This window comes from Loxodonta africana, chromosome 23, assembly GCF_030014295.1.
Source record: "Loxodonta africana isolate mLoxAfr1 chromosome 23, mLoxAfr1.hap2, whole genome shotgun sequence".
NCBI lineage: Eukaryota > Metazoa > Chordata > Mammalia > Proboscidea > Elephantidae > Loxodonta > Loxodonta africana.
In genome coordinates, this window is record NC_087364.1 from 52894152 (window position 1) to 52918837 (window position 24686).

Here is a 24686-nt window from a genome sequence, read left to right on the forward strand (position 1 = left end):
CCAATGTAATATATCATTTGATTTCTTGACTGCTGTTTCCATGGGTATTGATTGTGGATCCAAGCAAAATGAAATCCTTAAAAACTTCACTATTTTCCCCATTTATCATAATGTTGCTCACTGGTCCAGTTGTGAGGATTTTTGTTGTTTTTACGTTGAGGTATAATCCATATTGAAGGTTGTAGTCTTTGCTGTTCTTCAGTAAGTGTTTCAAGTTCTCTTCACTTTCAGCAAGCAAGGTTGTGTTATCTGCACATCACAGCTTGTCAATGAGTCTTCCTCCAATCCTGATGCCACGTTCTTCTTCGTATAGTCCAGCTTCTCGGATTATTTGCTCAGCATGCATATTGAATAAAAACAAAAATCCGTTGCCATCGAGTCAAATCTGACTCATAGCGACCCTATAGGAGAGAGTAGAACTGCCCCCATAGAGTTTCCAAGGAGCACCTGGTGGATTTGAACTGCCGACCTTTTGGTTAGTAGCTGTAGCACTTAACCACTACACCTATAAGTATGGTAAAAGGATATGACCCTAACATATGTCTTTCCTGATTTTAAACCATGTACTGTCGCCTTGTTCTGTTTGAAGGACTACCTCTTGGTCTATGTACAGGTTCCGCATGACCACAATTAAGTGTTCTGGGATTCCCATTCTCTACAGTGTTCTCCAAAGTTTGTTAACGATCCACAGAGTGGAATGCCTTTGTGGATTCAATAAAACATAGGTAAACATCTTTCTGGTATTCTCTGCTTTCAGCCAAGAGATATCTATTATCAGCAATGATGTCCCTTATTCTGTGTCCTCTTCTGAATCTAGCTTGAATTTCTGGCAATTCCCTATTGATTCAATGCTGCAATCATTTTTTAATTATCTTTAGCAGAATTTTACTTGACTGTGATATTAATGATATTGTTCAATAATTTCCACATTCTGCTGGATCACTTATCTTTGGAATGGGCACAAATATGGATCTCTTCCAGTCAATTGCCTAGGAGGCTGTCTTCCATATTTGTTGGCATAAATTAGTGAATGCTTCCAGCATTATATCTGTTTGTTAAAGCATCTCAGTTGGCATTCTATCAAGTCCTGGAGCCTTGTTTTTTGCCAGTGCCTTCAGTGTAACTTTCATTTCTTCCTTCAATACCTTTGGTTCTTCACTTTATGCTATCTCCTGAAATGGTAGAATGTTGACCAATTCTTTTTGGTACAGTGACTTTGTGCATTTCTTCTATTTTCTTTTGATGCTTCCTGTATCATTCAATATTTTGCCTGTGTTTGTGTGTGTGTGTTTGTGCCATCAAGTTGATTCCAACTCACAACAACACTATAGGTTACAGTAGAACTGCCCCATAGGGTTTCCAAGGAGCAAGTGGTAGATTCAAACTGCTGAACTTTTGGTTAGCAGCTATACCTCTTAACCACGGTGGCACCAGGGCTCCCCACGGCATCACCAGTAAGATTAAAATGTTTTTGTTTTGATTTTATAATATGTAATTAATATATTTAGTTCAGCTTTCTGTTGTTTTATTTCCCTGTTTTAACATTTTTCATCCTTTTTTTAAAAAAATTTTTCTAGGTAGATTTTTTTTTCTTTAATATTGCAGTTTGTCCATGAAATGGTGATTTTAGATCTTTTGATATTTACAGTGGTTACTAATATATTTAAATTTATTTCTACTCTCTTACATTCTGCTTTGCATTTTCCTCATCTACTCATTCTTCTCCTTTAACTAGTATTAAGTACTAATATTTTTCTCCACCTTGGTGATATAAATGACTTTGGAGATCACATGATAGAATTTTGCAGGACAAATGACCTCTTCATTGGAAATATCATTTCATTTTTTCAATGACACAAATGACAACTATACACATGGACTTCAACAGATAGAATACACGGGAATCAAATTGACTACATCTGTGGAAAGAGAGGATAGAAAAGATCCATATCATCAGGCAGGGCTAGACAAGGTGCCGACTGTAGAACAGATCATCAATTGCTCTTATGCAAGTTCAAGTTGAAGCTAACCAAAATTAAACAAGTCCACGAGAGCAAAGGTATGACCTTAAGTATATAGCACTTGAATTTACAGACCGTCTCAAGGACAAAGCGGACACATTGAACATTAGTGACTGAAGACTGAACAAGTTGTGGGATGACATCAAGGACATCAAACATGAAGAAAACAAAAGATCATTAAAAAGAGGGAAAGAAAAGACCAAAATGGATGTCAGAAGAGACTCTGAAACTTGCCTTTAAATGTAGAGTAGCTAAAGCAAATGCAAGAAATGATGAAGTAAAAGAGGTAAACAGAAGATTCCAAAGGGCAGCTTGAGAAGACAAAGTAAAATATAATGAAATGTGCAAATACCTGGAGTTAGAAAATCAAAAGGGAAGGACACACTCAGCATTTCTTAAGCTGAAAGGACTGAAGTAAAAATTCAAGTCTCAAATTACAATATTGAAGGATGGAGCCCTGATGGTGAAGTGGTTAAGAGCTCAGGCTTCTAACCAAAAGGTCAGCAGTTCCAATCCACCAGACACTGCTTTGAAACTCAGTGGGGCAGTTCTCCTCTGTCCCGTCTTGACTCAATGGCAATGAGGTTTTTTTTTTTTAAGGAGTTAGTATAGGATACACTAGTTTTAAATTTGTATGCATACAATGTAATTTTAAAACAAAATTAAAAGTTGACATACGAGAAATTTTTTAAAACTCCCATAGTAGTATGAGATTTTAGCAAATCTTTCAATAATTAATAATGATTAAGCAAATAAATGTAAACGAGGGTAAAGGACTCAAATAACAATTTAAGATCTAATGTTTATACATAGTACTAATATTACATGATAAGGAGCCCTGATGGCCTGATGATTAAGCTCTCACCTGCTAACTGAAACATCGGTGGTTAGAACCCACCAGTTGTTCCATGAGACAAAAGACCAGCAATCTGCTCCTATAAATATTATATCATAGGAAATTCTATGTGCAGTTCTCCTCAGTCTTATAGGCTTGCTATGAGTCAGTATTAACTGAACAGCACACAATATTGTTATATAGGACATAGTGATGGTCCAGTGGTAGAATTCTCACCTTCCATACAGGAGATCCTGATTCATGTCCCTCCTGATGCACCTCTAGCACAGCTGTCACCTGTCAGTGGAGGCCTGCTTGTTGCCATGATGTTGACTAGGTGAAAAGCCTGGTGATCTACTTCAAAAAATCAGCCAATGAAAATCCTATGGATCGCAAAGGTCCAATCTTGTTGTACGTGAGGTCACCACTAGTTGGGGCCATCTAGATGGTAGTGAACAACAACATCATTGATGTATAAAGGAATCAAAGAAAACCTCCATTTATTGGTCCCAAGTTGTTTATTTCTTCTTCTCAAGCTAAGGCCCATTAGCCCAAAAAGCCCACCAGTGCCTCACTCAAATTTATACACATCTAATCATTTTTACTTTTTAGTTGTTAAATTTTTATTGTGCATCAGGTGAAAGTTTACATAGCAAATTAGTTTTCCATTTAATAGTTTGTACCTAAAGTGTTCTGTGACATTGGTTTCATTCCCCACAATGTGTCAGCATTCTCCCCATTTCCATCCTAGGTTCCCCATTTCCTTTCGTCCTGATTTTCTACCCCCTCCTGCCTTCTCATCTTTGCTTTTGGGTGAATTTTGCCCTTTTGATCTTGTATAATTGATTGTTCTAAGGAACATGTTCCTCTCGGGTATTATAGTTTGTTTCTTTTTATGGGCCTGTCTATGGTTTGGCTAAAAGGTGATCCCCCGGAGTGTCTTCAGTTCGAGTTCGGAAGGGTGTTTTAGGGCCATGCTCCTGGGGGTTCCTTCAGTCTCTGTCAGACCAGTAAGCTTGGTCTTTTTTTGTGAGTTTGATTTTTTATTCTACAATTTTTTTCTCGCTCTATCTGGGACCCTCTGTTGTGATCCCAGTCGGAGCTGTCAGTAGTGGTAGCCAGGCACCATCTAGTTCTTCTGGTCTCAGGGTCATGTAGACTGTGATTCATGTAGTCCATTAGTCCTTTAAAGTAATTGCTCCCTTGAGTCTTTGGTTTTCTTAGCTCTCCTTTGCTCCGAATGATAAGAGACCAATAGCTGTATTTTAGATGGCTGCTCTCAAGCTCTTAAGATCCCAGATGCTACTCGCCAATGTAGGATGCAGAACTTTGTCTTTATGAACTGTGTTGTGCCACTTGACGTAGAATATCCCCTGAGTCTACGGTCCTTCTTCTTCAAACCAAATCATGCAAGGTGTTTGTTTATGTCTAAGACTGTGGCCCATATGTGCTCTATTGTCTATATAAACATATAAGCAGCACCTACAATTATGTACGTAGAAATATACACCACCAAACCTATAGTTGCTGGTGTGTGTGTGTTCCCTTAGCACCTCTCACACCTCCAATTATTTTTAAAATAACCCAAATAGGCAAATTTATAACTACTTAGTACTAGCCTGCTTTACAGAACTCACAAAACTGCATCTAACATTTGCTAGTCATAAATAAAATCCTGTAGCTATAAGGACCCAGAGATACTGCTTTCTTTCAGAGCTCTCTGACCCAGAGACTTCCCACCTTGCTACTGAAGGACACAGTGTAGGCATACTTAAGCCTCCTCCCTTTCTCTTCTCTTCTGCAGAATTTTCATTCTCATTTCCCCTTCTGGTGGCTCCCTGCCTATGCCTATGGAAAACTTCCTGCATGCGGCTGTCAATGCATCTGGTCCCCATAAAAATCTTGTTGTACAATTCTGCTATCTCATGTTCATATCTTTTTTTCCTGAACTTCCTCAAACACATTGCAACAATGTGATGAAAAATACATATAATTAAAAAAAAAAAATACACATTAAGTTGATCATTGTTAGACTATAAGGCAAGTCTCAGCAAATTTCAAAGACTAAAAAAACTCTCTCATCATATTGTTGAACAAAAGCTAACAAAAATAGGTACCAAATTTGGAAATTAAAAACCACACCTTTAAATAGTAAAAAAAAAAATATGTAGGTCAAAAGATAAATCATTTAGGTATTTAAATGTACAAAATATAACTAAACTGTTTTCTCACTGGATATTTTAGTTTTAAATGCTTATATGAGAAAAAATAAGACACATAAACTGAATAAACTAACTTTGCAGTTGGAAAATAACAATATAAACCTGGAGAAACTAAAATTTTTTAAGAATAAGAGCAAAAATAAAATATAAAAGAAGATTTAAATTGGAGGATCAGCAAAGGAAACATTTTTTGTTTTGTAAGCAATGGACCAGCCTCTATTAAGATTCATTATGAAAATAGCAGAGAAGACATAAACAAAAGACATTAGGAATAGGAGAGTATGCTTACCTACACATAGGTACATACAGTGAATTTTAAATAGTTAATGAGAGAGTAATATGAAAATCTTACATTAAGAAATTTGAAAGCTTAGATTAAATGAATAAATTCCTATAAAAACATATCTTACCATAACGGATTCAAAGAAGAAATTTAAAAAAATTCTTACAGCATTAAAGACATTGAATCAGCAGTTCACAGTTCTCTCATAAAAAGAACACCAAGTACAGATAACTTTAAAAGTAATTTCTATCTTTCAAAAATTGTCTTATTCAAACTCTCCCAGAGAATACAGCAAGAGAGAACATTCCGTATATCATTTTGTGAGGTTCATATAACTTCAAACCAATACCAGACAGAAATAATACCTGAAAGGAACATTGTATACCAATTTATCACATAAAAAATTGATGCAAAAATTGTCAACAAAACGTTGAAAAATTCAATCTTATTACAGCTAAAAAAGTATATGTTCTACTATGTACAGTTTACCTTAGGAATGAAAGTTTGATTTAATGCTAAAAAAATTAATGTTATTCACTATATTAAGGAAAAGTACCATGTGATTATCTTAATATATCCATCAAAATTTCTGATAAAATTCAATATCCATTCATAAAACATCTCATCAAAGGAGGCAACATATTTAATGGAATATTTAGAATAAAACATGAATGTCTGTGATCAAACTTATTAAATGTTTTCTGGGGGCCTTAGCCTGCACAGTAATCCAAAAAGTAATAAATGTATGAATGTCCAGAAAGGAAGTAATAAAACCTTCATACATGTTTTATGTAGAATACCTACAAAAGGAAGACTAAATAGAATTGATAAGAGAATTTAGCAGAGTTATTTGATAGAACAAATAAATTAATAGTATTTCTCTATGCTATTAATAAGCACATAGATATTTTAATTTTAAAACATATGATTTTTGTTAAAACCAAATAGATATTTGTAATGTGATGGATCACTTATTTATGGCCTTTCTCAGCATGGTCTTGTAACTCCCACCCAAGTGTTTGGGTGGGACTGTGCAGATAAAGTGCTTGTTGTCCACCAAGGAGACCAGACATTTTGCTAATAATACAAATAAGGTGCATGCCACCATTTTGGGTGTGGGACCATGCAAATAAGGTGTATGGAACCCTAATGAGGGAATTGGTCAGTTTTGCAATCCCACTAAGCCCCCATCTTGGAGGCAGAAGGGGGAGATCTGACTGCCACCAAGAAGAAGAGACAGGAGCGGAGTGCATCCTTTGGACCCAAGATTCCCCATGCTGAGAACCTCCTAGACCCAGGAGACAGAGAGAGAGAGAGAGAGCTGTAACACAGGAGATGGCAAGATGGTGAGAAGCAGCAGCAATGATGGCAGCAGAGGCAGCAGAACCAGGAGACTGGCAGGAGATGACTCAATGAGCTTCCTAGCTCATAGAACAAGAAAACTGAGTACCTTTGGGCAGAAGGGTGGTAACAGAGTAGGATGCCTCTGGGCACTTGTCAGCAGGGCTAGGGTTACTGACCCGTGGAGTGAGAGAATTAAATGCCTTCGGGCCAGTGCTTATTGGCAGAGTAAGGTGCCTCTGGGCACTTATTGGCAGAGCTAAAGAGCTTTGTAACACTTGCCCAAGCAAGGCAGGGGCCAGACCAAGGGGCCAAGGGTAAAAGAGAGGCCTACTGCAGGTACCACTGAAATGAGGCTGTCCTGATCGAAGAACTGTATCCTGAATTGTAACCTGTTATTTCCTGTAACTGCCAGTATGGTCTGTGAGTTCTGTGTGGCCATTGCAACGAATTACTGAACCTAGCAGAGAAGTAGAGAATGCAGTGGGAGGCACGGCTGGTGTCAGACTGGTAAAAAGGTTGGAAGGTCAAGGTAAGTTTGACCTCCACTTCATAGGAATCAGCCTAGGGCTGTTGATCTTGTTTCTCCTTCCCCCTTGTGAAGTTAGAGGATGTTGGGCGCCCCTGCTATGCCACTTTTATAGTATTTATAAAGTAAGGAAGATTGTTAATTTATAATAAGGATGACATTCCTCATTAAACTGATCTGTACTCTCAATGTAATTCCAACCACGATCGTGGCATGGAAATTGACAAGCTTATTTCAATATTACTGTAGAAAAGACGCATTGGGTTTTTTGGGTAGAAAAGACAGATAAAAAATAGTGAAGATGTTCTTGAAGAAAACCAAGTGGAGGGACTTGCCATTCTGCATATTAACATATATTATAAACTAACATGAAAACAACATATTACTATGGAGAGGGATCAAAAAGACTAATGAAATTAAATAGGGAGCCCAAACACAGACCCATACACATCTGAACACTCATATGTGTCAGAGCTGTCATTGCACATTAGTGGGGAGTATTTGACAGAATATGCTAACACAATTGCTTATTCATATAGAAAAAAGTGAAGCTAAATTCACGCATCACACCACACACATAGACACACACACACGTACACATTCCAAGTAAAGAAAACACCGAAATGTGAAAAACAATTCTTTAAAACTTTTAGAAGAAAAAATTTTTGAGAATAACTTCATGACCTCAAATTTGAAAAGAAATTTTTGAAGAACATCAGAAAAACATGCAAACCATTATATTACATTAAACTTACGTACCTTAAAATGATGAACTTCTGTTATTTATAACTAGATAGGGTAGTACAAATAGTTAGGCACTCTGCTACTAGCCAAAATTTGGTGGTTCGAACCCACCCACAGGCACCTCAGAAGACAGGCCTGGCAATCTGCTTCCAAAATGTCAAAGGCCTGAAAATCCCATGGAGCAGCCCTGCGTGCATGGTGTCAGCATAAGTCAGAATGAACTCGATGGCAACTAATAACAATAATATATTGAAAATGAAAAAAGAAGCCAAAAATTGAAAGAAAATATGCTCCATAGTTATGACCTAAAAAGGATTATCCAGAACACACCAAGCACTGCTATAAATCAGTTAGAAAAAGAAAAACATACCACCGGAAATACCAACAAAACACATGGACAGTCATTGTGTAGAAAAGGAAATAGCTAATTAATACATGAAAAGATCCTCATTAGTAATCAAGGAAATGCAAATTAACACCGCAATGGGATATAATACTACTTTCGATGGATAGCAAAAATTGAACACACTGACAATGGGACCTCTTAAAATGTTGCTGGTACAAAGAGCTTTGGAAAATGATTTGATCTATCCTGCAACCCAGCTATTGCATTTCTGAGTTAAAAACATAATGAAATACCATTTCAGAACCACCGCATAGGCCAGATGTATACAAGTACATCTCCTACAACCCAATAATACCTTGCCTAGAGAAACTCTCTTGCCCGTCTATCAGGAAACATGATCAAGAATGTTCGGCGCAGCACTGTTTATGATAAGAACTAATTGGAAGCAACTTTAAAATATTTTTCTCAGGAGAATGGATAAACCTGGATGAATCTCAGAAACCTAATACTAAGTGCATAATTAAGCGAAAAAAATATACATAAAAAAAGGGTACTAATTATATAAAGGTCAAAAACACGTAAAACTAAGGAGATGAATTTTTAACAACACATACATATTTATGTATTATATCTATAAAACAAGGCAGTGGGAAACACAAAAATTAGACCAGTGGTTTTCCCTGGAGGGAAAGAGCATCCAGGGGCTTCAGTGATATTGGAGATGTTCTACTTCATAAGCTGGGTTGTTCGTTACATTATTTTTTCATACTATGTTATACATTCTTTATGTGTTCAAATTATTTCATAATGTTAAGTGATGCACAGTCATAATGCATATCCCTTAAGTTGAAATGGAAGTAGAGAATAAAGACATCCTTTTTCTCAGTGATTTTAGCTTAGTACAGAATAACACTTAGAAATTCTCCAGCATTAGAACAAATTCCTGATTCTTCAGTTGAGCCCCTAAAGAAGTATTTGATTTGCCCTTGGGAGCCATGTTGTATCACTTATGCACCTTGAAACATTCACTGTTCTGTTGACTTGTTTATACAGTAAAGCCGTAAAGCACTTTGGAACTGAGAGCAACAAAAGGAACAGTAGATTAAGCATCTTGCACACTCTCTGGTGAATTTATGCTCATCAATTAACTGGGTAGAGGAGCAAACAAAATCTGAGCCAGTACTACAAATTTCTCTTTTCTGTTGCTTATGATCATATATAGGTAAATGTGCATAAATAGAGTATTTGTCAATACACTTTGTACGTATTTCAAAAGAACACTACTGGTGCATCTTTCTAAATGATGTTCTAATCAAATGGAGTTAAGTTTCATCTTAACTGAGTTATTGGCCATCTCCCAGATAGGACAATCTTAGAACTTTGATAGCAGTAAGAAATGAGTGTCAAGGGTAGGAGATCAGAAAAAGCTAGAAAAGTACAGGGTAGAAGGCAGAGCAGTCTTATATAGATTAAGAAATGGAATTCCAATAAGCTCTTCCATAAAATTTAAGTGGCGCTGATAACCCTAGTGGCTCGGTGGTTAAAAGCTCGACTGCAATCCAAAAGGTTGGCAGTTTGAATCCACCAGACCCTCCTTGGAAACCCTATGGGGCAGTTTTACTCTGTCCTATAGGGTTTTTTTTTTTTTTTTTTTATAAGGTTGCTGTGAGTTGAAATTGACTCAACAGCAGTGGATTTTTTTTTTTTTTTTTGGAGGCGGGGTGTGATAACTGATCGAACTAGGTTATAAAAAAAGAAAAAGGAATGGGGGTAGCCTTAAAAAGATAGATGAGAACTGGGAAACAGTTTATTATTTCATCTTCCTAGATCGGCCAGCTTTGAAACTGTGTCAACAGACCTAACTTTTGTTTCCAGTGGTATTTTTCTACACTACTACTGTGTACCCTTGTTACTCCTTTTCTAAATGTGTTTTGTTTTAGGATGCTAAGGTAAACAGGGTCCTGAAAGAAACAAGTTTGTATGTGTGGGAAAAAGAATTATAATGGATAAAAATAACAATAACATCACAGTAAACATTTAGGTAATATTTTGGATAGCATTAAAATTCTTATAAGAAGAAAAACTTTTGCCCCAAAAGGAAGTTGGTGGGGTATATTTTGTCCTTTTTCATTTCAGAGGAAAAAAAAAAAAAAAAACTGTCTAGATTAAATTATTTTTAAATCTCCAGGTCAGATTATGTTCTAGGCCCTATACAAATTTTTGAATAGATTTTGTCTTGTTTCTAGGATGTCATAGCCAAACTGGATTACAGAACAGGTATAGGAATAAATTATAGACTATAGAAAGCACAACACAAAAATTTATTTCATATTGGTATAGCAATCTGTGTTTTGATTTTACCGTGACATACTGATTTTTTTGAATATCACTGTACTCACAGCATCTCATAATTTGACAGGTAATTTATATTCAAAGTGTCTTCTCTGTATTATTTAAAATAGCAATAACTCTAACCAGTCCTTGTTGAGTCGATCCCGACTCATGGTGACTCCATGTGTGCAGAGTAGAACTGCTCCATAGAGTTTTCAAGACTGTGGCCCTTTCAGAAACAGGTCAACAGGCCTTTTTTCCGAGGTGCCTCTGGCTGGTTTTAAACCACCAACCTTCCAGGTTAGTAGTCAAGCACTTAACTGTTTGTGCCACACATTAATCACATAGCTTTGTACAGAATCGCAGTAACTGCAACACAAAACTGTCTCAATCAGTGTGATAACTGGTTTTGGAACTGAGTTTTAAGTGGATTATGTTGATGTTGATAAAAGGACTAGTTGACATTAATAGCACCTTTTTTTATAGCCCCACAGTGCTGTTTTAGTTCTTTGATTTAAGCACTTATTTCCTTCTGCTTTGATTTAGTGTAATTTCTGTGTACAAGAACATTACCTCGACCAAATTGTAAGCTTCTTGTAGGAGGGTCCTGTTTCATTCATCTTTCAGTATCCCACTGTATCTCTCAATAATTGTTCCTTTACTGAACAGTCATATCTCAAAAGAATAAAGACTTTCTTTTTTTAACATATACTTCTTAAATTTCTTTTAGAAATCTGGTCCAACTGTATAAAAGTGAAGATGACACAGAAATTTCAAAGAAGCTTAAGACTCAGTGGACTTCTTTGGGCCTAGAAGACATACAGCTTGTAAATTACTCTGTGCTGCTTAATCTGCCAGGCCCTTCTCCTAGCACCGTAACTCTGAGGAGCAGCGGCCAATGCTTTCATCCTAATGGCCAGCCATGTGGCGAAGACGCCAGAAAAGATAGCAGCCAAGATCCGCTCTACTCATACGCAGCCTATTCTGCCAAAGGAACTCTTGAGGTAATCTGACCGTTTGTCTCTGTCATTTACAGCGAAATGGAATTAGAAAACAACAGCTTTCATCTAAATTGAACTAACTGCAAGATGCAACATACGAAAGTAACCATTAAATGTTCACAGTGTGGTAGTGCTGGGAAAGGAGAAGGGAGATTTGAATTGCCTGACCCTTCCTTGTCATGTCTGGAAAGTGAAAACGTGTTAGGAGAATTTAATTCAAAGGTGTTGAATATGTGACTGATTCATTCACATTTTGCTTAGTCCATATAGCACAAGTTCATTTCAATGTAAGGTTTTGAAGAGGCAAGTTCTAATACACTGATATGGATAGAAAGAAGAAACATGCGTGGTTGGTGTTTTTAGATCGTGTAGGCACAGAGGAAATGAGGTAAAAAGTCGATGGGCTTATTCATACGTTCAGATTTGAAACACGTCAGCTGGGTGGCCAGGTGGGATTAATTGTCTACCTTCCCTGGGTGGTGGTTGTTTTGGTGCAGTGGTTTCCTTTTCTTTTTTTTTTTTTTTTAAACCTAGTGGTTAAGTGCACAGCCTCTAGAGTCACCCTGACTAGTTTCAAATCACAGATCCTCCACTAACCAGCTGTTACCCATCTAGGGCTGACTTTTCTTCTCTCTGTAAAAGGGTTAATAATAGTTCTAACTTCATAAGGTCATTGTGATGATTAAATTAGCTAACATATGTAAAACGCAGAAGACAGAGTCCATCCTGTATTAAGGACAATATACCACTTACACATAACAGTATACAATTGGTTACTAGCTTCCTTTATGGACGCCCTGGTGGTGCAGTGGTTAAGAGCTATGGCTGCTAACCAGAAGGTCAGCAGTTTGAATCCACCAGGCATTCTGTGGAAACCGTATGGGGCAGTTCTACTCTGTCTTCTAGAATCACTATGAGTTGGAATTGACTCGATGGCAATGGTTTTTTTTTTTTTTAACTTCCTTGATATAGACAAGTTTTCTGCTTCAATGTGTGTCATTTTAATAAATACATTTATTGTTTTATAAAACTGTAGATTACCTCATTAAGTATAAATTAAATAATGTGATGTTTGTGATCTCTGCTAATTCTTATTATAATTTTTTAAGAAGCTAGAAAAAACTAGTTTTTTTTAGCATAATATGTTAGTAACATATAGGAAATTTAAATAACATAAAATTTACCTTTCAGAAATAATATAACAGTGCATGCTTATTCCTGATATTGTTTTATTCTTTTTTGAAAGGGGACAACTTTATTGGTGATTCAACATTGCTTCAATTCTTGTGTTATACTCTGACTTTTCACAGAAAGATTACTTATAACCAAGAACTACTTTAATAAGTCTTACCAGTAATTAAAACTTAGTATAGTATGAAACGTCTGCAATATTTCCAGTGTATGACTTCTGTAATTTGGTTTGATTAATATACACTATTCCTGGTAGGCAATGTGGGTAATGCACCTGTGTTTTAATAAAAACAGAGAAAGGCAGCCAGCCTCCTTCCTTGGCTCAGAAGCTTTGGTGTGAAGCCAAGAGTCTAAAGTTACCCCATATATTTCTCTCAAACTTCTAGTCATGCATAAACCCCACTCATTTCCAGCCTCCTCTCTATCCCAATTGGCTCTCGTCCAGCAAGATAATCTCCTCCCTGAGTCAAAATCATGTCTAAAACAGAGCAGTAACAACAGAAACACCAACAGCTTGAGTCGATCCTTGGAACCATCCCCACCTACCTGAGTTTTCAACCTCCTCTGGTGAACATTCATTATTCCTTGGCTGAGGTGATATGAAAAGCTATGAAACTACGTGTGTCTCTGTTTCCTCAGCATGGCCCTCTTTAATTATCTGCTGTTCCCATTGGATTGGAGGTAGAATGATTGAATACATTTCACAGATATGAGTCCACTACAAAAAAAAAAAAAAATGCCTCTGCATTTTCATGCCGCAGCAATCCAGTTAATGTACAGATCAAGAAAGATACTTCTTTTCGTAGCTACCCTTGGTTTCCCAAGTCCCTTATAGGAGGATATAGTTACCGATCTGCTGTTTAAGATGGAGGGTCACTGGATCCGGAAACCTGAATTCATATACTGCTGTTTATGCCTGGGGCTTACCTCATAATAATGAGAGTGGTGGGAGGGGCTGTTCACTGAAATCTATTTGCTTTGGTTTAAAAGGAATATTCACAGACATAATCATTGTAGGCTCTTGGTTTGTGAGTCATACCCACCAGCAGCACGCCCACATCCTCAGGGAAGTGGTGTGTGTATGTGGGTGGTAGGCAAAGTCAATGACAAGGTAGTTTGGAAGAATCTGTTTGGCTCCATCTTTCTAATATTGGGCAAATCCACTTTCCCACAATGTTTGTGCAGATGTTGAGATATGGAGTATTATGTATTAGTGTGTGTGTGCTTCCTTATCAGAGCCAAAAAAATATTAGTTACCCCTTTCTCCTAACAGATTGCTGCTCTGAGACATGTGATATTCACCTTTTATTTACTTCATCCTCCCATACTTCTACAATTAGGCAACTACACGGTCAAGTGTTCCGTGTTCAAGCAGTGTTTAGTAATAGAAGTTCACCTGTAAAGGGTCCATTGTTAGGCTCCTTCACACACTACTGTAACATCATTTTTTGAATGTACATTAAGCCATTACTTAAAACAATGTCAAAGTTAGATTTTTTTTTAAGGAAAAGATAAATATGTGAAAATAAAAAATTCTATGGCTGCATGCTTCTTACTTTAAGGACTGAGCCCACTTCCAGGCAGATTGTAGATAGATACACTGTGATTATGAGTAAGAATATAAAAATTAAAATATATTCAGGCCCAAATTATATTTAAAAGTTTAGCATTTATTGTTTATAGAGCCCAAGTTTATCACTCCTTAGTTCAGCTTCAGCTCCATTTTTATCCTTTTCATATCATCAGAGTTTAGAAACTGGAAATCTGAATTCTAAGGACACTGATGGCTCACTCTCATTCTCTCTTTTCTACTCATTAGAATAAGAAACTGTAGGGAATAAGTAATTATTATATGTATTCCTAGTAAATGTTCAATACCCATGTTTTCAGATCCCTTGATATGAAATATTTGCTCTACTTAACCAAATACAATCATGTGTCCTTCCTATCTTCCTCTTCTTTTTCTATTCTTTTCCTGTTTTTCATGTTAAAAAGAGCGCAATAAATATTTGAATTAAATGTTTCCTGAAAACAATATATTTAACTTTTCATACTCTGTATGTGTGTATAAATATGGCCCTTGTGGTGTAGTGGTGAAGTGCTACGGCTGCTAACCAAAAGGTCAGCAGTTCAAATCTGCCAGGCCCTCCTTGGAAACTCTATAGGGCAGTTCTACTCTGCCCTATAGGGTCGTTATGAGTCGGAATCGACACCATGGCAGCGGGTTTGGTTTTTGGTTTTGGTATTTTGTTTTCCCAGCCTGTTTCTTCAAAGGTTTCTGTGAAAACCAAGACATTTGGGACTAGCAGGGCCCAATAGTACATTCCTCTTGCGTCTCAGTCTTTCCCAACTAAATCAACGCACACCGATTTCTCAGGCTTTGGCACTGTATCGACACAGCTAATTTAAAAGTGGATAACTTAGAGAATCAACTGTTGGTTGGTTTCATCTGCTTGCTATCAAAGAGGGGTCATTTATTTTTTACAAAATTATTTTCCACCATTTTGTTAATGCAACTGAGTTTTTTATATTCCTGTATAACCGTACCTCTGAGAGTTTTCTACACATTTCTCATTAGTTTTAGATGTTTACATTTTTTCTTTGTTTCACATAAAACTAAGGTCTCCTGCAGAATCATGGGGTTATCCAAACACCCAAAACCAAAAACCAAACCCATTGCCGTTGAGTCAATTCCTACTCATAGCAACCCTACAGGACAGAGGAGAGCTGCCCCATAGGGTTTCCAAGGAGCAGATAGATGGTGGATCTGAACTGCCGACCTTTTGGTTAACAGCCATAACACTTATCCACTGGGCCACCAGGACTCCACTGTAATGCCTGAAAAGACAGAAATCATTTAAGACCCTATTTACCATTTGTAAATGCTATAAAAGCTTTTTTTTAATAAAGAAAAATTTTAAAGACTTAAAACAACTATTAAAACAGAGAAAATAAAGTTAAGTATAGATGTAAAAATACACTGGTTTTGAAATATTAGGTCTAAACAAAAGGGACTGCTAAAGGGATTAAAGTACAATTGTGACTAAAACACCTTGCATTTCAAGAATATAATTGGAGAAATTAACCATGCAAATTAGATGAAGACACTGACAATAAATATTTTTAGAATTATATTAATATAGTAGAAATCTATTATACTAAGTACATAATAATTTAACTACCGATATCAAGAAGGGATACAATAGTTATTGATTTTTTCAATCTCAGACTATATTGGTATGTTTTTCAATGCAAAGCAATTTCTAGGTGACCATTTTATATTTATATAGAATACTTGCAGATATTTTATATATGTGTTTTTTTGGTGTTTTAGATGTATTATTAAGATTCATCTATTCTAATTAATAGAGCACTGAAGACTTTTCTGTATTTCTTCAGACTATTCCCTAATTCAAATCAAGCTTGCGTGGTTGCTACTGATGATTCTGGCATACCTCCTTTTGATTTTGAGTATGTTGTGTTTGCATGAATTTCTATCAGGCAGAGCTATTAACATGTTCTTAAATTATTCTAGTCTGACTGCCAGCAAAGCTCCCCACTACTTTTGCTTTTGACAAGGTTATTTGTGGAAGAGGAGTGCCCCTTGTCTTTGAAGACTGTCGTGTCCATTCATCATATGGCCGTTTGCACAAGCTTCCAATTTTTGCTTTCTGGTAACAGCCTAAACAGCATTTGTGATACTGGAGATCTACTTCAAAAACCTCCTTAGTGCCAGCATGATGGATAGTGTACTTTGCAACTTCTTTGTAATTCATTGTGCACTGGAAAGGTGACATTGTTTACCCCATCATAATGACAGGTGGGTCAGTAAAAGGGTCCTAAGGAGAGTGTCCTGTCACTTGCAAAATACATATTAAAGTGGATACATAAATAATTTAGCATGAGTGAGGCTAGCTTCAGGAAGTAAAAAGTGATTTATATTTTATTAAGAGACAAATATCAACTATAATATCACCATAGTGTTAAAGACATTGGTAGTGATTGCTGACCATGGCTAGTTGACTTTATAAATAAAACACACGGCTTCTATGTGATTGCTATGCAATTATTATTATTATTTTCTGTCCTTTGTGAAACCCAGACAGATGCAGAGAAGCAATGGCAACAGTTAATATTTGATATATGTTGGTCAGACGGGGTCCACTACCTTCTCATTTTTGAACATGTGATTTGTTTTATTTGTATACATTTTATGAATTTTGGATGCTTTTCTTCTGTGAAGTATTATTTTGTGTCCAAAGGATGAGTCAGATAACATGATTTTATGGAGAAACTTTACCCCATTTTTTAATGACAGGTGACAGAACCCATCTTTTGGTCAACAACTTGCCAGCTGTGCATAAGATACATTGTTATCAACACATTTATCACTCTCATTCTATAGAGAGCAGAATGCAAGAGTCCAGAACAGCACCCTTCCTTATTAGCTGTACAACTCTAGGTAGGTCATTTCAATTCTTTAAGCCTCAGTGTCCTCATATGTATAAACCAAACCAAACCAAACCCTTTGCCATCAATATTCTGACTCATAGTGAGTCTACAGAAGAGAATAGAACTGCCCCAGAGGGTTTCCAAGGAGTGGCTAGTGGATTTGAACTGCTGACCTTTTGGTTAGTAGCTATAGCACTTAACCACTGTGCCACCAGGGCTCCTTATCTGTATAAGGGGGAAATTAGTAACTCAGATATTTGTTGCAGGAAGAAATTATATAAACCATGTTAACTGCCTGGCACTTAAAAAGCACTCAGTAAATGTTAGGTTAATTATTGTTGTTATTACTTGGTAGAAAATAGATACATTTAAATAGGGAAAATTAAGAAAACATCACAATTATTTATCATATGATTTGGACATTCAGCTTTTATTATATTGCTTGAAAATAATCTGTCTTCTGTTAACATGACATATCATCTTTAGAGAGAAATATGTCTTGATATGAATGAATAAGTAATAAAATATACATAATACCCTGAACATATATTTTAATTAAAACTGGCATTTCAAAGAAATTCAGAGTGAAATGTTTTATTCTTGAATGCAAGATGATAAATCGTGTCAAGTTGGGGCCTAAACCGTATTGCTTGTCTTTGTGAGTAAAATATTAAGACACCGTTGGTTAACACATGAAATCTGAACACCGTATGGAATATTTTGTCAGAATGTCTTAAAGAGAAAAATAGAACCACCGCATAGAGCCCTTGAATAACTTACCATCGGGCATCTATTTTTTCATAGTTGGGAAGCTTTCTCTTTTTTTCTAATATTTTCAAACAAAAGCAAAATTATCAGTGCTATGGAAAAGCCAGAGCTACCTGCATTTGACTCCGAAAGATTCCTGTTATAGGCAAAAATACCAAGAAACTAGAGGAATGAAATGGAATAGTAGTATTTTAACTTTTATTGTCTGGGTATGAAGATGAAGCTACTGTATCATTAGTATAGAAATGTGAGTTTGAAGTAGTTTTCCAATGGTGAAAGTCACTTTCGTTTTACCTGTCTCTCTCCTTTCTCGCTTGTGAAATCCATCTTTTGATCATTAATGCACAATCAGGAGACACATGACTATGAACACAGCTGTATATAGCTTTTATTATTATTATTATTAAATAAATGTCTAATGTCTTAGAAGAAGTACAACCAGGAAGTACAGGTGGTGAGACTGCGTCTTACATACTTTGGACATGTTGTCAGGAGGGATCAGTCCCTGGAGAGGGACATCATGCTTGGCAGAGTACAGCGTCAGCGGAAAAGAGGAAGACCCTCAACGAGGTGGATTGACACAGTGGCTGCAACAATGAGCTTAAGCATAACAACGATTGTAAGGATGGCGCAGGACCGGGCAGTGTTTCTTGTTCTTTTGTGCATGGGGTCACTAGGAGTCTGAACTGACTTGACAGCGCCTAACGACAACAACAATAACAATGTCCTTTGGGTCAATGTGAACTTCTGATGCTGGTTTCATGACTTCTATGCTAAACAACCAAGTGAAACAATTCCATAGCTGCTGCTTTCATATTTGAGGATAATAATTATGGCTGTCAAACCAAAACCAAATCCATTGCCGTTGAGTTGATTCTGACTCATAGCGACCCTATAGAAAAAAATAGACCATGAATATATTAAACAAAACAAAACAAACGCAAACCTGTTGCCTTCGAGTCGATCCTGACTCATAGCAATCCTGAAGGACAGAGTACAACTGTCTCCTAGAGTTCCCAAGGAGGACCTGGTGGATTGACCGTGAGTATAGTTTCCACATATTTGAGAGATATTTTCTGTGTATTTAAAATTAAGGCTTAAGCATTTACAAAGAAGTGACCTAAAACAGCATCTATCCATAGTTAAACAGGGAAGTAACATCTACCTGCAAAAGAAAACGAAAGCTTATTTTATGAAGTTCAAGTTTTAAAGCAGAGTTGAATTCAACTAAGTGTTAAAGTGCAATGGACTTTTTCCCCTTCTTTGTCAGAACACTGAATTTCTGTTGAGAAAGTTTGAAAACAGACTTTTAATTTGCCTAAAGTCATTTCTAAAGAGTTGGAAACTCTACAATTGTTATTTGAAGGAAAATTCTAGATCCCCATTTTTATTTTTTTTTCTGATTTGTTTTAGAGTATACCACTTATGAAGCTAAGTGATAATGTTAACTTTCTCAGCAAGCTTAATTTATGTTTTAAATTCTGTAAGATACCAGTATTTAAGTATGTATTTTACTATTGGATGTACCTCATTTCAGACCTCATTTCAGTAAAAAAAAAAAAAAAATTTTTTTTTTTTTAACTAGGTCCTAAAAATTCAATCTTTTCAAAACTAGAGAGACCTGTGAAAAAGTTGGTCCTTAAGTTTATGTACTATCTTAATATACTAAACCAATTGATTTTAGAAGAAGCAGGATTGTGTCTTATATTACTTTTATGGCCTCTAGAAAGAATTCTCTTGATTGAATTTGCAACTTCTTCAATATCCTCACCTTAATAAGTTGAAGTCATTTATCAACTAAAATGGCGTATGGTTATTAATCTGTTATTCCTTATATTTTAATTTAATACTGAAACATTCTCTGACTAATATAGAATTTACCAGCTGGATCTTACTAATATAACAGTTAACATTCAACACTAAGCAAATACATACTCAGTGCTTCTTACATGCCACTCACTGGGGACACAAGAATAAATGAGAAGCCTTTGTCCCCTGCCCACCCTCAGCGGACAGTCCAACAGGAGAAACCGATATTTAGGTAAGCAATTACAAAACTACATATCTCCATAAATCGTAAGCTCGGTATCCTCATTTATAAAATGGTTGGAAATATCTAGCAAATGTGAACGTTCAGAAGATGGACTGAAAACAATTTATGTAATCTGCTTAGTAAAATGTCTGGTACAGGGTACATAATGGTTACATATTGATTTTATTTTCCCTTTATGTCATGTTGTAAGAGTTCTGAATAGTTTATCTTTCCTCTACACACACAGACGTACATACACACACACGGACACAAACACACACAGTCAATTTCCAATTTCCTAACACCTGGGGTTTCTGTGCACCTCCTTGTACTCTCACCCATCCCTTGTTCTTGTCTGATTCTTGAACTCATCCTCTGCCCACTGTGTCAAGGCCTAGGCGCAAATGTCAACCCCTATTTCTAGTTCATACCTGTTTTCTGTTTTCAACCATCTAGCAAAGTCTTAAGTAGCATCTAGCACACTAGCTATTATTCCTTCTGATTGATTAGGGGTCTATTTAAATAATTAGTGCTTGTGCTATGGGTTTGTTTGTTGTGCTATACAAGGTATTAAATATTTTAAATATCTCTCCTGCTTATGCCAACTCCTATCTAATTGGTCTTGGCAAGGTAGAATACAACCTAGAGTACATGAGGAGGATTCTGAAAGGATTGCGATTGATTAGTTATATCTGCCCAGGGATTGGGCAGTGGGCATCTTAGTTTTTATACCTCACTACATGTGGTCTTCAACATTACTTCTATGATGGTAAACCTTTGCATGAATTTTTTTTAAAGTGCTAATTATTTTCTTTTAAAAAATTCCAACAATCTCTGAATTTTGAACTCTGTATAAATACTAGTATGCTAATTATTTTAAGAAAGAAAAATATGCATAGAAGATCATTTTGAGTTTACAGCTTTTTGATATGCATTAGCGCTTTATTTTGAGCAGGTTAAAAGCTAGGATATATAAATTTCATTAAATTTCTAAAGTGAAAATGTATTTAGAAGAATCATAGTTATCATAAAATTTTATTTTATCAGTATCAGAACTGCTTGGGTTCACCATATCTGACTTTGGTAGAAAATTATTGTTTTAGTAGACGCATGCTCTTCAAATATTCTGTACCTTCTGAGTCTCTCTTAGAGAACTAAGAGGATTCAGAATGATTGATTTGGTTGAAACTGTCAAGCCTAACAAATCTCAAATCATTAATCATTTCATAAGCAGGAGTAATTTTTGCTACTTCAAGATGGAGGAGAAGCATGGCAAAGGTTTATTTCCTGGGGTAGAGCCCAGGCCACCCACTGGTAGATTGTCTCTTGGATGCTTACTGTCTTCTATATTTCAGTGAAGTTCCTCAATAGAAAAACTGTGGTGCACAGGCAATGAATAGAGCAGCCAGTACCTACGTTCCTGCTCGTTTGACATTTCCCAAGGGGACCAGTAAGATGTGACTTATTCTCTGGTATTTGGACATAAATTAAACACCGTACCCCAACCAGTAGAGTAGATAATATCCTAGGATGACAGGATAAATGCAATAAAAAGAGGTTCATTTTAGCCAGGAGGAATGTGTAGGAAGAAATGGCTTGACATTTTATCATATCTTTGTGTATTGATTTGTGCCTCAGAAAAATTCAATATGCTTTCTTACAGCTGTGATTTTCAGTTTGCTTGAGGGTAAATAGGAAAGACTTTCAGAAAGGAACTGGTTCAGAAGCAGTCTTTGGAGGCAGTCTATACTTTTTTATTATTGTTTGCCAAGCCATCAGAACATCGAGACCTCTGTAGTTATTGATTTTTAACACATAGCCTCAAAGTGCATATGCAAAAATAAATTGCTGTAATGATACTTGTGAATGAGGAATATTTTTGTGGAAAAAAGCTTCTTGCATTTTAAAGGGCTTTAATCTATTGACATGTGTTACCTATTGCACATGAGTTGAAGGGCACTTTAGTTGAAATTGCCATTGTTGATTCAAGCTATAGCTATTTTACAGCACTTTTTTGTAACTATCATAGGTTTATGGTATCTAAACAATCGAAAGTCGTTGCCTATGACCTCTCAAATTTCTCTACGTATTCTAAAGATATGTCCGCTAAGATAAGTAGATTCAAACTAATGCTATTTTCCAATTACATAAATGCCTCTTTCAAAGGGGTATGTGTGTGTGTTTGACTATCATACATTTCTAGTTATAAACAAACAAAAAGTCACTGTCTTGCCCATATTGTCTCAAACCAGTTAAGGCTCCCCTGCTAACCAAATCCTACTAAATATAAAAAGTGTTAGTAATTATAATCAATTGTGTAATAAACCAAAGCCACCAAACCCATTCGCGTCAAATTCCAACTCATAGCAACCCTATAGGACAGAGAAGAACTGCCTTATAGATTTTTCAGGGCTGTAATCTTTATGCAACCGTATTGCTACATCTTTCTCCTGTAGAGTGGCTGGTGGATTCAAACCACCAATCTTTTGGTTGGCAGCCGAGTGCTTTAACAACCGTACCAATGTGTTTCAAGATGCTGCCACTGGCTTGCAGATAATTAGTAGCTTAGAAATTTCAAATGAAAAATAGGAATTCTTTCATTTTTGCAATATAATAATTAATATTATGTGATCATTTATTTAATCAGTTTTTTAAAAATCATAGATCAACAGTTATTTATATGGTAACGTATCAACAGACTCAAAAATCATGTTAATAAGGCACTGATACGATCAAGTTTTAATAGGAACAAAATTGTAATCAAAAACTATTCTGACAAAAGTGTTTTTAACAATTAGGTTTTCTAGGTGAAGCACTCTGAAAGTACAGCTTAACTTTTAAGAGGTGTTGTATAAGATATAGTAATTTCTATTCAAAATAGATGAGCCAACAGCCTATGCTAGATTCCTGGGTAAAAACATGTGTCTGTGGTTGGCATGCCACCAAAGAACTCTCCCTGTACTGGAAACTGAAACTGACAATCAGATGCCTTTACCAAGCAACCGGTCTCATGAGGGCTTTAAGAGAGACAGAAACACACGATCCAGGATTCAAAATAGAGAGGGTTCACATATAATTCGGCAACAGACAAGTAGAATTCATGAGGAAGGTGACATTTGAAACCAGTCTTAAAGTATTAGTAGAGTTTTGACAGAAGCAGATGAGTGTGAGGGCTAAGGAAATAGTTCATTCCAGAAATGTCCCTTCTAAAAGTTAGATTTACCTCTCTCTCAGTGATATTCAGATGTTCTAGAGAGGGAGGTTTTTTTCTTCAGATGAATCTTCTATGGGAAGCCCTTTGTATATAAGTAGTTGAAATGCAGTGGTTTCAGTTGAGAAAGATGGGGTATTGGCGATCTTAACTTCCCATCTCCATCGCTTTTCGTTTTTGCCACCACTAACTTCTCTTACCAACACTGCTATGAATATATGCTATATTTTGAAGTAGTATATTCTGTATTATAATTTAATGTTATCGTTGGAAAGCATGACAACTCTTATCTTTGTAATAGCAACTATAGAAAGTAAAGCTGGCTGGTAGAAGTAAGTGTTGGATAGTTCAGTACTTTTTAAGTAGTACTTTTTAAGGAGGAAGGAGGGGACAACGATCCCAAATAATTCTTATTAGACTCTCCAGAAAGGCATGGGATTTTTGCATTTAATTAAAGAGAGCTTTAAAAATGAGTAATATGGTTGTAGATAAGTACATAGTGACTGGTGTAGATAACCACGGAGAGTAGTAGGAAATAGTTTGGGGCCATATTCTAAAGTCCTTGAATGCCGGATCAGCACAGGTGGTTCTACAGGTTGTACCTTGCACAACCCCAGGGTTGTCATTCACAGCTTGATAAATGCACAACCTGAGCAGCTGTACATTGCATGATGATGGTACTAGAAGCAAGGCTTTTGAACTTAATTTGCATAACAATAGAGGGTTTTTTTGCATTTTCTTCAAGCCTGAGAACCATATGATTATTGCTGAACTTTAAGAAATTTAATTTGCAGTTATGTATAAAATGGTTCAAATTCCAGAAGCATGGATATAGGATATACCACACATTGGGGTCTGTTAGAGGAACAAACTGGTGCTCGTAATTTATATACAATGGAGATGGTGAAGCAAAGATGACTACAACTTTTCCCCAAATGACCGTAAGAATTATTATACCTGATGAAAATAAAAAGGTCATGTTTGTGGTGATTGGGACTGGTAGAGATAGAATCATTTGTCTTTTGAACATTTCAAATTATTATAAGTAATTTTTTTTCATTCTAAGTGTGCACATAGCTCTACTTTCCCCTATAAAATTTTACTGTTCTCTCTTTTTCAGGCTGAAGTCATTGATGTGAGTTATGGAACTGCAGATGACTTAAAAAGGATTAAGAAAATGAAAAACACAACAAGTCAGATTGCACTCCTGAAATTAGGAAAATTGCCACTACTATATAAGGTTGGTGAAATAACTGATTCTTCAGTGGGGTAAACGCGTGTTTTGTTTGTTGGAGCTATGTGCCTCTGTGAGTATGTGTGTGTGTGTGTATGTGTGTAGAGTGATAGACAGTGAGACAAAGAGGCAAGGAGTGTCACAG

The 24686-nt window shown here is 36.2% G+C and overlaps 1 protein-coding gene across 1 annotated transcript in view; it reads left to right on the plus strand.

Moving 5' to 3' along the window:
• Positions 1 to 24686, plus strand: part of NAALADL2 (N-acetylated alpha-linked acidic dipeptidase like 2) — a 679917-nt gene that overhangs the window by 432252 nt on the left and 222979 nt on the right. The window contains exons 3-4 of the mRNA XM_064275490.1: positions 11383 to 11656; positions 24428 to 24547. Coding sequence (XP_064131560.1) covers positions 11383 to 11656; positions 24428 to 24547 — 394 coding nt within the window. The remainder of the gene's footprint in view (positions 1 to 11382; positions 11657 to 24427; positions 24548 to 24686) is intronic.